The sequence below is a fragment of the Maylandia zebra genome, linkage group LG19 (genome assembly GCF_041146795.1).
Source record: "Maylandia zebra isolate NMK-2024a linkage group LG19, Mzebra_GT3a, whole genome shotgun sequence".
NCBI classification, from domain to species: Eukaryota; Metazoa; Chordata; class Actinopteri; order Cichliformes; family Cichlidae; genus Maylandia; species Maylandia zebra.
The window spans coordinates 30774552-30787684 of NC_135185.1; the positions used below are offsets into that span (position 1 = coordinate 30774552).

The 13133-nt window shown below is 42.8% G+C and overlaps 1 protein-coding gene across 2 annotated transcripts in view; it reads left to right on the top strand.

Annotated features, from left to right (window-relative positions):
* The window catches only part of LOC101465694 (formin), a 49618-nt gene that overhangs the window by 3473 nt on the left and 33012 nt on the right, over window positions 1-13133 (top strand). Inside the window, exons 3-5 of one of the 2 annotated variants that reach the window (XM_004540773.4) lie at window positions 4833-4999; window positions 9806-9926; window positions 12953-13014. In XM_004540773.4, coding sequence (XP_004540830.2) covers window positions 4833-4999; window positions 9806-9926; window positions 12953-13014 — 350 coding nt within the window. Of the gene's footprint in view, window positions 1-4832; window positions 5000-6096; window positions 9676-9805; window positions 9927-12952; window positions 13015-13133 lie in introns of those variants that run through there. The other variant, XM_004540774.4, reaches the window with a different exon arrangement.

Genomic DNA, 13133 nt, shown 5'->3' on the forward strand with positions numbered 1-13133 from the left:
TTTACCCTCAGTGTGGGTTTCAGCTTTACCTGCTCCAGACTGCACGACCCAAGTTTATGCTGCTTTCAGTGATTCCATCTTATTAAATTTAGTATCTCTGTAACATGGTTAAAGAGCCCATTGAAAATCCTCACTCTAATCTCCAAAAGCAAACAGATGGCCTTCCATTGATTATTTAATGCACTCGTGGACTGCAGGCAATATTTAGCTATTTTTATGTCGGTCTATGCAGCTACTTTGCCCACACTTCAGCGACAGTGCTGAATTTTTTTTTTTTAAGGAACTTGGGGTCTTTGAGTTACATCACATACAGGCCAACAATGCTCAGCTCGGCGGCTGATGGGAGAAAAGAGATGAGCTGGAGCCAAACTAAGGGGCAGATAGAGAAATAAATAGTCCAGAATAGCTCATGTGGAAGTGATTAGGATCAACACCCAGTGAAAGGAAGTTGTTTTATGTGCTTCCCTACGTAGCCACAATATAAAATGCATGAAATTTGACTTTCTTTTTTTCCTGATCGGTTTTTATATTTCAAGCAGGTTTCCAAAGTAATATTGAAACCAAGACCTTGCATCATACTGTCCACGTGCTCCACAAGTCCCAAAGCGAAGGCTTTAATTTTAAATGAATTCCCTCTGCTGTTTACTCGATTGCCCTTTTGATAACTGAATACACTTTAGATGTTAACGCAGATAAATGAACATCACAGGGAACAGCCAAAAGGCGCTAAGTGGGTCAGTGTGGAGCCTGGACCTTCATGGTTTGCAAATGTCGAACTAATTATGATCTGGGCTCTTTAATCTGGCCCCTCTTATTGATGCTTTTGTTCTTATTAATGAGTGTGATCATGCGGGTGGTAATTTTAAAGTGACACATTCTATTGTTTACTTCATGTGCCAATGCTCATGCCCTGCAGTTTGGCTAATGTAATGCCTAATGCATTTACTAAGGTGCAAATTTGCTTTTCTCTGTGTTATCTTGGTGTTGACTTTCACCTCTTAATATTTTAAAAAGTACAATCAGCCCTGATTCAGAAGAAAGTAGACTTTAGCTAGCTTAGCTGTCTGTGATTGGTTGCTGAGGTGGTTTGTAGAGCTTCTGCACTGCATCTGGGCAGAAATGATGAGCTGAGCTCGGACAATGATTTAAGTCTGCATAGAGCTGAGTATAACTACACTTCCAGTCACATCTCAGATATTTTTGTGATCCAGTTCTTGTTATGGCAGTATTGCTAATACATGATTATGCAGCTTTCAGCCTGTTTGGGGATTAATCTTTCTCTATACCCCACTCCCATCTTCAGTTCCCTTCCTCAATTCCTGTGACATATGGCAGCCAATACCATAATCTGATTACCCAATATGTTTTACCAAGGTCATATGAAACTGAGCGCGTATCACTGCTCCTAGCTGTCATTCAACTGGGCATGCATGACCATGCAGCATTGTTACACCCAATGAGGACAAGGGCCAGCTGTTTTCAGATAATGAAGTCTTCCTTGCATAGTTACTTTAAGCTGCATACCACATACAGGGAATCTGGGCACAAAGGTCTGTCTTATAAATTATAACTTGTCTGCTTTAATAAATGACAAGCCCACGCTAACAAGCGTTAGCCATGTTCCATCTTAATGCTTCTTGTTGCTTCTTACCATGTGAAGCTCTAACTGGCTTCCTCCTCAGTGTTTCTGCTATTTTAAAACCAACACTCGCTGGTGGGAGTTGACCAAATTCCCCATCTCCCAATTAGTGGCTTGCCAGGCACAATGAAAAGCACCCAGCTTCAGCAGAGCAATTACTGCATTTCAGTTGTGCAGTGCATGTCTCTGAGCATTGTGTCATGCTACATTTCTGCTTCAGCTCTAAGCCAGGACACTGCAGTAGTCCTCCCAGAGTTTTCTGCTTGTGGCCGTCTTTATGGTCTCTAATGCTGCCAAACCAATCAATCGGACATCCTGATGGCCATGTCCCGCCAATAGCCCGTGTAGAGGGGAGAAAAATGGCTGCGATGGGCAGAAAAGAGACCGGGTGATTTAAGAATCGTGAATTTTTCATGATTTATATAAAAGCCAATGATTCTCCTTCTTGGCTAAAAGTGATTGATGGGGGTGGAGGCTGCCAGATGTACTCACCATGCCATATGGCCCAGTTCTTTTTACTATGAATGATAAGGTTAGACTTTAGTGGATAAAATAGGGCACACTGACCAAATCTGTTTTGAGCCTTAAATCAGAATGTGAATTTAAGCTGTTGTGGGCAGATGGAGTATCTGGCTGATCTAATGTCATTCGTTTAAGGCTTTTTAAAATGTGGTTTTAGGGCTTTTTTTGTCTGTTCTGGAGTGCTCAATACAGCTTTCACAGTGCTATCTCTGACCACCGGATGAACAGTTGGCAGAGTGACTGGCAGATAAATCCATCAACCCTGACAACAGCATCCACCTGTCAGGTTCGGACATAAGATTGTCTCTGAGCCACACCGAGCACACACTTATTGTTAAAATCAGAATGCTTACATAACCACATCATCTTCAAATTGCTGCTCTCAGCAGGTTGGTCGTCCGCACCTTTTTGCTTTTTCTTCAGAAACCTCTGATGGTGTCCAAAAGGTGGTGTCAATTCAAGTCTTTGCATTCAGACTTTGTGCTGTGTGTATATTTGGTGCACTTATGTTGTCTTAGGCTTGGGATTATCCAGTTTAGTGCATTATTTATGTCACATTTCATGTGAGCCAGCAGACACAACACACACACACATCTGCAGCCTGTGTTCACTCAGTTATGGACACTGATTCAGTCTTGGCTTTTAGAGCAGCAGGGAAGGAGATTAAATGTAATAAGTGGGCAGCTTTCCTCAGGGATGGTAAACTGTGTGCATGCATGCTAGTAGTATATCAACTCCCCAATTATTAAATGCCTTATTACCTAATGCATCTAAGAGTCCTGCATCAGTATTTGTGTTGTTTATTTCTTTGCAGTGTCTGTGCATTTATTCATATTGCATTTATAGCATACATCAGTGGCATTGGAGCTGCACTGTAGTGTGTCAGCTGGCAGGGAGACAGATGTGTTCTTTCCTCTTCCTGTACAGATGGTAGCAGTGTCAGCCACCTTTACAAATATTGCAATCAAACACTTGTTGGTTGTCAACCAGGTGAAGTGTAACAGTAAACATGAAAGTGTTCAATGTTGTTTTATGGTAAAAAGTATTTTTGGAGACGTGGAGGAATGTAGCAAAAAAAAAGTGATGATGTTTGTGTGTGTTGCAGGTGGATAGTGTTCTGTCCGTTAAACCCTCGTCTATGAAGCAGTAATTATGGGGAGAGCTGGTTTTCATCAGTAGTCTCTTTCCTTGGCTCAGACTGGACTTAAGTCTGCATTTGGAACCATACCAGCCCACAGTCAGCAGTTCCTACTGCGGGACCATGCAGTGCAGCATTATCATAATGAAAAGTTATTAATCTAATCCTACTACCACACACACACACTGCTCTCAGTCCAGTTGGTGGACTGCAGGCATCGCTGCTGTCTCATAATGAATGATTGTGTGTCAGCTCTTTCATATTTCAACGAGGCCTCCCATTTAGTTTTTATGTGTGCGCTCGAATAACTAAATTTAAAAACTTCGGGGATCTTTTCCAGGGGACTTCCAAGTTCTTGGAAATGAGTGCTGCATGTTCTCTTCAAGGTTACTTATCACATACACAAGATAGGGGATGTATTGCTTCCTGCTGGATAGGAATTCACATATATTTCTCACTGTCGATCTCATAATTCTGCCCATGCAGGTCAAGGTGTTGTCTTACAGCTGAAGGAAATTGAGGTCGCCAAGATCTATACCCTCCTCCTCTCTGTGTTCTCTCCTTCTCTCTTTTATTCTTGTCCTGCCTTTTTTGTGTGTGTGTGTGTGTGTGTGTGTGTGTGTGTGTGTGTGTGTGTGTGTATATGTTATTTTCCTCTTTTAGCTTGCTTGATCAACTCCCTTGAGGTAGTGAATTCATGCATCAAGGCATGATATATCATGTTTCTGTGCACTTGGTAAGAATGTGACACTGGGGTTTTTTTGTTCTGTGTTGGCACTCTCTGCATGGTTCCTGTAGTCAGTACCGAGTTCTGCAGGCTGCTGCTGATTCTGTGTGTGCAGTGTGCCTCTGAGAAGCAAATATTGTCAGCTGGTTTGAAATGCACACAACACTGCACAGAGATGCTGAGTTCCTGCCTGCATTTTAAAATATACGTTGTCTCTTTGTAGATCTGTTTCTCCATGATCTCATTGCACTGCACAGCCAGCAGAGGGCAGTCTTCCCCAGGTCTTTTATTCTCGCTCCATCAGGTCCTTAGGATGACTGAACACTGGTTTTACACTAATCACACCTACCCACAACTGACTTCACTGCTGCAGTACAGTAGGAATGCTGACTGATCTAATGTTGTCTGCTGCAGGGAATATGCTGTGAATGCACATTAATATTAGTCAGTATAGGCTACTCGATTTCTCTAGCCTTTCTCATAATTGGATCAATGTAGTTTTCTGGTGGTGTTGTTGGTGGAGACTGGGCCAAGAGTTGATTTAAAATAGCTGTGTACCCTCCAGTCTGCACATTAGAGGGTCTCACTTGTTGTTTCTTTGATGCTAAGAGATTTCGATGTCTGCTTCCTACCTCTCATCACTGCTGTTTCCCTGAAGTTTACACAGGAAAACAGTCAGAGCTGCTTATTTACCCATCACACATGCGACTGCGCCTGTTTTTCCAATTAATTTGCGGCACGATGTCTTACACAGCTGCGACCATTAACGAGGCCCTGTGGCTGCATGCTTCTTTGTGTCTTCGTAGAAGAGTCCCTCTTGCGTCAGGACGATATTTGGACGCTGGATGGCGATGACCCTCAGGAGACCCTTTCACATGTTCCACGGCCTGATCACCTGGATTTCCTACGCATCACACCTCCCGAGGATGACATTATTGGGGATACTCCATATTATCCCAAGCTGGAATGCACGGTGAGATTTCTTTTTTTTTTATTTTATTTTATAAGCATTTGCACATAGATGCCAATTTATGAGTGATAGTCAAATATGTATATGTTATCAAATATGTGCCAGTATTGGTGTAATATTTCAGTACAGATGATATCGATATTGTTATCTAACATCCGAATCATGAATCCTTACAAATGGGTCATGGATCCAAATTTGTATTGGTACATTTCTTTATTCGTTTCTTACAGAAGCTAACAAAGAAAAAGGTGCTTGAAGTCATTTAGAAATGGTTACATTGCACAGTTTGTCCCGCAGAGCTGCTCCATCATCTAAAATACTCCCAGCATTATGTTTGCAGCACATCCATGCAGAGTGTAGCAGTGCTTTCACAAACCAGTTTTGCAAACGCATTGCTGTGAAGTTAAACAAATTCCTTTTTTTTGTAAAATGCAGCCAAATATCCGTATGAGGTGATGTTGGGCTTTTTGGCTGCTGTTAGTGTATTGTGGCATTTATCAGTGTCAGCGGCTGAAAAGTTGAAAATTGTTAATTTATGTTTTATTATGAAAAAAACATCTCTGATGAGCCTATCGTTTCCAGCCTTCAGTAGATCTCTGATATACTTGGCAACTTGACTGTTTCCACATCCAGAACAATGTTCTCCAGCAGTTACCCCCCCACCCCACCCACCGGGGACTCATGGGGATTTGTGTCTACTCTGGCATCTAACCACCTGATCATGAATCCTTAGAAATAGGTCATGAATCCTAATCTGTAGACTACAGTTCTAAACCAAAGCTGAGTGGGAAGCCTTCCACTTGAAACTCTCACATTAAGAGAAATGAAAGTGACTTTCAATTTCAGCCTTGGTATGCTCTTATATGTTCATGTTTTTTTGTTTTTTTTTTTTAAGGTAATTGGTGACATTTTCCCATTAAAGAGAAATGGCAACACAAATTATTTTCCTGAGTATGTGAAATATGTAATCCTGTTGAACAGTGTGCGTCAGAACATTATATGTAAAACCTCTGGAGTACTTGAAGTGCTCCAGAGCAGAGACATTCCTGTGGGAGATTATCTGGGTGCGGTTTTAGGTGGGTAGTGTATCAGCTCAAGACATGCATTGTTTACTAATACACCATAACAGATCTGCCTGTGGGCATAATCAGATGGCATACCAGCATAAGGGCACGTTGCATATAATTAGGTCCTGTGTGTTGTTTTGAGCATTATGTGTGGCGTGGCTTCATTGTCATTCGGTTTGGTTTATGGTATTAGAAAAACGCACCTCAGCTGTGCATAATGGCTTTTAGTGTGTGTACAGGTGAAAACACAAAGGCAGGGAGGCAGGGACACCACCCAGTTATGTGAATGGGGAAAAGTATTTTTATCTGTAGCGTTTACATGATATTCAGCCTGTAATCGCATATCAGTTCACGTCACAGTGTCTGTCAGTGGGGCTCTTTCTAGCACAGCCAACCCGAGCAGCCTACTGTGGGGTGAAATGCCACTACTCTTACATAAAATAATGCCACAACCACAGAAGCGGTCACTGTTTGTAGTTTTCATAGCGCAGTGCTCGACACTTTACAATGTTACTGTATGTGTACAAACAGTTTTTTGCACATATAGATAAACAAGAGAGAGAAAGTCCAGCAGTCTGAAGGAATGCAGGAAGGGGGACCTGTGGTTGCTAAGGAAACAGCAATTTGAACTTTCTACCCCACCACCTGCTGACCTTGATCCAAACCCTATAGAGCGTTTCTAACCAGTTTTAGGCTGACCAACATAGACGGTTCAAAGCCCAGAAAGTTGTTCATTTGTCCTGTTTTCAACTATTTCTACCTTATCACATATTATTAATAGAATGCTAGCATTACCTTGCAGCTAGCACTTTACAGTTTTTAAAAACCTCTTTAGAAACTGTTAACAAAGCTAATATTCCAGTTTGGGTCTAAATTGTCAGCGCTCAGTACACACAGTGTGTCATGCTCGCACTTAAGGTAGGTGAATAAAATCGCATTGCTTTCTTGCCAAATTCGGTCCCATTTATAAGCTGCTAATCATGTTAGCATATTAGCATATTAGAGCTGGCAGTGGTCATGCTGACTAATCTCATCTTTAGCACTTTGCTGCTGTAGTTCACTGCTTAATAGTGTAATCCTAGCTGGACCTCTGCTTCTCTGTACCTGACCACACAGTGACTGTTTTCTGCCTTATCTCACTACCCATAAGGAAGTGAGCATGGGTAATCAGACACCTGTAGAGCAAGGCACTCCTCCCAGTAAGGGAGGGGCCTGAAGGAAGGCATTCCCAGACTGGGTAGAGCAGTGAAGTCTGACAGCGTTTTCTCACACAGCAGCACACACAAGGTTTTGTTTTGTTTGTGAACCAAGACAGATCGACGCAAAAGAAGAGAGTCTCAGCTTGGAAACATTGTTCAAGTCACAGGTTTGGGATTGTACACCAGCACAGCAGAGACTTGTGTCCTGCAGTTTTATGGGAAAATACCTCCCGACTCGCTGAACACTAGGAAATGCTATTGTGAAAGGCAGGTGAACGGTTTTCTCCTGCTGTCCCAGGGAGATTACAGCAGGACATGCTTCCAGCCACTGAACAGATTGACTTCACTTGCAGCGTCATGGGAATCTCGCTCGCAAGGGGGAGACTTGGCTGTACCTCTGAAAACAAAGGCAGTAGACGTCTTTATGTGAAAATAGTAAAGTCCACCACATGGAACCTGTGAGTGTGTCACTAAACAGGATTACAGGATAGTTTTTGTTATTGGCACCCTCCAGGAGAAGGTAAGAGGAGCTGTGGAGTTTTGTCCACACAAAGCCCTTTTGTTCCCAGCCAACGCCAGAGGTGGAATAGGAGCAGCTTGGCTAACTAGAGGTGGGGTGACAAACTTTTTGTGTGACATTTTAAACGGACAGTTTGCTGGAGCGTCTACTTGTGCTGGTTTGCATCTGCTCTTAGTTGGAGTAACAAAAATGGACAGTGCAAGTAGTGACTTATTTGAACAGGGCAAACAGCCCAGTCTCCGAGGTGTCTTGAGCAATTTCTTCACGCGGGATCGCTCTCCCTCTTCGGATGTAGAGTGTGCTGTGCTGGTCTCATTTAAAGAGCTTCCAGATGGGGAGACGTATGACGCTGAGGACAGTCAATCTGTTAACGCTGAGAACAAACTCCAAAGGAGGAAGGATTCGGCTCAGGGTGATGTGACTGCTACCGGTCGTACAGTGCAAAAGGTCGAATCATCAATCAGCGACTCTGGCGAGCAGGTTAAAGCAGCAGCTGAAGCCCCGCTTGACCCAGATCTGGTCCAGGTCACTAGGGTGGAAACGCATAGTGACAATGAAAATGAGGACGACGAAGCGGCTCATGAGGCCAAGAAGTCTACTCTATCGGAGGAGGACGGTAAAAAAGTAGACCAAGAGGACGGAGATGCCAATGAAGCAGCGCTACAAGTGCCCATGTTTAGAACACACAAACGTACAGAGAGATCCCGCGTAGAGGCTATGTTATATTCCAGCAGGTTTGCTGGCAGAAGTATCTCTAAGACAGTTCAGCTTTCTTCACTTTCCAAACAGAGAACAGGCTACACTCCCAAGGAAAGTGCTCCCACAGTGTCTGAGAGTGCAGAACCATTGGTTGCTGGAGATGTGGGAACAGGTGAGAGTGAGGAGTATGATGGAATAGATTGCTCTGAACCAGTTCCCTCAATAATCTCTGGAAATCAGTCTTTGGAATCTGCAGACAGTGATGCTAATGTGGCTTCTCCTACAAAACAGACGGACGGTACACAAGAGGAAGAACCAGCTGAGCAAACGGTTGAACTTCGTTCCAGCCAGATATCCTCCTCTGTTCCCTCCAGCCCTGAGACTCATAAAGCCTCGGTCCCAACATCCTCTCCAGAGGAACAGTCAGACACTGGCTTTAAAAAACCCTTGTCGCCATCTTCTCCATCTAAAAAGACTAAAAGTGACAGCCAGGCAGTTTCTGGTCCAGATGCTAAGCTAACAAAAACTCCTAAGACAAGCACATCATCGGCTTCGTCCACCTCATCTCCATCCAGAGGTGCAGAAATCTCTTCACCACTGTCCTTTCAAATGCCTGCTCTATTCAGTGGTTTGCGGGTGCTGAAGAAAGGAGGGGCAGGGGAAGATAGGGAGGTTGTGTCAGAGATCAAGCAGAGGGAGAAGGATTCTGAGCTGGCTCTGCTTAACCTCAAGAAGTCTGTGAACAAAGCCAAGCTCTTCCCTGAACAGAAGACAGGCTCTCCTATGAAAAAGTACACTGAACCTAAATCTATTACAGAAACTAAAAGCACCATAGTGGGACAACTCAGTCATCTGCTTAAGCTGGACAATGATGACCCAAAAAACTCAGTCAATGGGCAGGAGGGAGATTCTTTAGGAAGCAAAAAAGAGTCTGCAGAAGGAGAAGTTGTTTCAGGAGCGAAAACTCCAGAAACTCCAGCTTCCACTCTTGAGAGAAAGACGACCTCAGACGTGGCCTACGAAACCTTCAAAAACCTCCTCGGGCCCAGGACCACCAAAAAGGAGAAGACAGAAGCTGTAGATCTGGAGGCGGTGAAAAAGAAAATAAAAAACGATAAGGAAAACCTGAGGTCGATATTTGAGAGAACCACCAAATCTCCTGGCAAGGAGGTCAAAAGTCCCAAAGAAGCTATTGTATGTAGTTACACAATTATTATATTTTAAGTCACATGTACTGTTGAATTTAAGTCTTAAGACTTTATTTCATGTCTTTATAATAAATACATAGCTTAAAGATTTTTGTTTCTTTGTTTTCTTCTCATAGACAGAAGTCACGTCTCCTACAGACAGTGAGGACCGGACTCCAGGGCGTCTTCAGGCTGTGTGGCCACCACCCAAACCCAAGGATGAAGAAGAGAAGGTGGGGCTCAAGTACACCGAAGCAGGTAAGAACCACAAGCTTGTAGGCTTAGGCTACGTCCACACTAATGTGTTTTCATTTGAAAGCGCATCCGTTTTGGCCTCCCGTCCACACTGAGGCGGCGTTTTCGCTGATGGAAAACGCAGCGTTTTGAAAACGCTTTCGAAAACGCGTACATTTGAAAACGGTGCTTTCACGTTGCAGTGTGGACAGCAAAAACGGAGACTTCCTAAAACGACGACGCATTTCAGTCATAAGATGCAGTCATGTGACCAATTAAACCTAGATAGCGGAGGGCGTTATACAGCACTTGTTTTGTTTGCTCTCAATTTTGACAGTCTGCACGCGCTCCAGAGAGCTTTTCTTCAAATTCTTTAATTCTCGCTCGCTTTTGCACCTTTGTACTTCTGTGTTTCTCGCAGCAACAACTCCACCTCATTGTTAGTCCATTTAAAAAAACTCGCTGCTTTTCCTCAACATTTTGCTGCGATATTTCAAAGAGACAGAAAGTAAATAAGCGGCAGACAGAAATGAATCTTCTTGCGTTTCATGCATGCACAGGACTGGAACGTGAGAGTTTTTGGCCGTTACAATGTGGACGCGCAACTCTGTGAAAATGACTGAAAAGGATGGTGTGGACGCGGAGTGTTTTTGTCTGAAAACGCTGTTTTCAAATCTATGTAGTGTGGACGTCGCCTCAGGCGGTGCTGCCTGTATTTACACTTAAAACCAGGAATGCTGACTAAGAGTCACACCAGCTAAGCTTACACCAACAGGCCTCGCGCTGATTAGCCTTGTAAATGATGTCAATGTTCAACTTTAAAACCCAGAAACAAAGACAGCACCCCTATCATCTAACCCTCGAATGCTCACGCTTTACGTGTCTGAGATAAAAGCTTCAGTGTCGGTGTGTAAGACCTTTCATCTAAGAGCACTATGAGGCTGTGTCTGCACCTTAATGATGCCATTTTTTTGTTGTTATTGCACCACAGGGCACCATGTGTGGCTCAAAGTGGAGAAGGGGGAAAATGAGGATTGTCCTGGCAACTTGCCATGTTTAGCCTGATGTGTTCTTTAAAAGGTGCAATGACACACACAAGTTAAAGGTGATTAAATTACAGCCTAGCATTAAATCACAGCAGCAGTGCAACAGATGTTGGCTGTTCTCTGTGGTGTAGCTTCATCCCAGAGAAAGACGAGCTAAAATGGATTATTCCAGTGCAGTGATCTGGGTCCCGTGTTCCAGCTTTGCTCTTGTCAAATACAGTAGTGTGTGTGGAATTTAAGAAGCAGAGCAAAGTCCAGGCTATAAGCCATATAGACTGTATAAACCGTGCATGCAATCATATCTTTAAAGTATTTGTTAATTTACAGATTACAGACTCTGGAAATGAAGTCTTTATGTCGCTGATGAGAGCCACAAATCAATCTTCTTCTTTTTTTTGGCATGTAGTGTTTAGGGTTAGCGTTTGTTGTTTGTTAGTCACTACAACTAACTTCAAATTGGACAGAAATTAGTTTAAACTAAGACTTGACTCGTCAGCAGAAGCGTTCAACAGAACAGTTATAGCTGTAGTTAATAAACAAGTGTGTGTGCGTGCGCGTGCGTGTGACAGTGAGATCAAGTAGCGTTGAAAGTTAACATTAATATTGTATTTGGATTCTGTTATAATCTGAAAATAAACATGTGGCCATAAATATGTCAGTGAGAAGAGATCAGTTGAAAGAATTGATTTATTGACGGACATAGTTGGAGTGATATATTCTTTGGCGATTAGACTCTGGAGATCCCAGATCAGGGATGTCAGCCCACTTTAATCTTAAGTGGACCAGAGCAGTGAAACACCCTTTTTCTGTCACTGTACAGAAGTTCAGCTACACCTTTAATCCCACAGATGTGTTGATATAAAAAAAGAAGCACAGTTTCAACTATTTTCTCTTCTGTCTTTTTAATTATTTATATGTTAGTTAATTATGTTGGTGTGGTATAAATGGCCATGAGGGTAGAAAAAGCTGTAAAAATTCAGAAAATATGGGTAAAAGTGCAAAGTTTTGTACTCCTTTATGTTTTTCAAAGCAGTCCACAAGGCCGGATTAGACTGTTTGTCAGGACAAACTGGCCCTTAGGTTTTAAAGCCCTGCTAGGATGCAGGTGATGGCAGAGAAGAAGCAGGTGGAGACCCAGGATTCAAAACTGGGCAGCATTAGATGGGAAAATATAGATGGGAAGGAGGCGAATTGCACAAATGAATGTCTGAAAAGGCAGCGTCACAGATGAGTTCTTAGATTTCAGGCACGTGGAACAGAGACTGATTAGCTCATTGAAGGCAGGAAAATTGATCCAGCCAGAGAGATGACAGAACCCAGTGTAACAGTGTGGGAAAGTGGAAGTGATGTAAAGAATAAACTAGCGGCACAAGTGCCCCAGAATACAGGCGGTTGGATGAGTGAATACCAGTCTGCCTTAATGAGCTTGCACATAAGCTACATTATTATAACATTATGAATCTCAAGCAAGTTTTGTTTGTTTTTCATTCTGTCAGTGAAACCAGACCAGCATCTTTTATCTAAATGTTTTCTATTAGCCGGCAGCATGGTATGAAACTGGTTGGTTGAGTTGTTTAGTGAAAGCGATCCGCCCTTCTCTAGTATTTTTATCATGTTTAAAGGCTGCTGTACACGTTGTTGAGCTGGCTCTGTTTCACAGATGAAGTTGATGTTGAAATATTCATATGTTGAATCAATTCATAATTCAACACCCTTTTATAAAAATAATTGGAAAACAGTGAGCAGTGATTACTGAGTCTTGTAAAAGTAAAGTACTAAAGACATCACCAATTTGGTGATGTTGACACACAGCTTAATTTCTGGACATCTATGGATTGATTTCTTTGCCTGTGTGCATTGGACGGGTTGTTACCGACGTCTATGGAAAATTTCATGTCAAGAGCACTTTTAGTGGTCTAATTGGTGACGCGTTCATTACTTATTTTCCCCACAGTATATGTAGAATATGCTTCATTAATGTGCCTTTGTTCTGCATTCTTCCAGAGCACCAGGCTGCCCTCTTGCAGCTGAAGAGAGAGTGCAAGGAAGAGCTGGAAAAGATGCATGTAAGTTTTCTCATGACTGCAGTAAACCAGACACAGGGAAAAATGAGCAAAAAAGGTCAAGGGACAAAAAAGAACTAAACTAATACTGATGCAGGCAACAGAGACAGTGTGGTCTTACA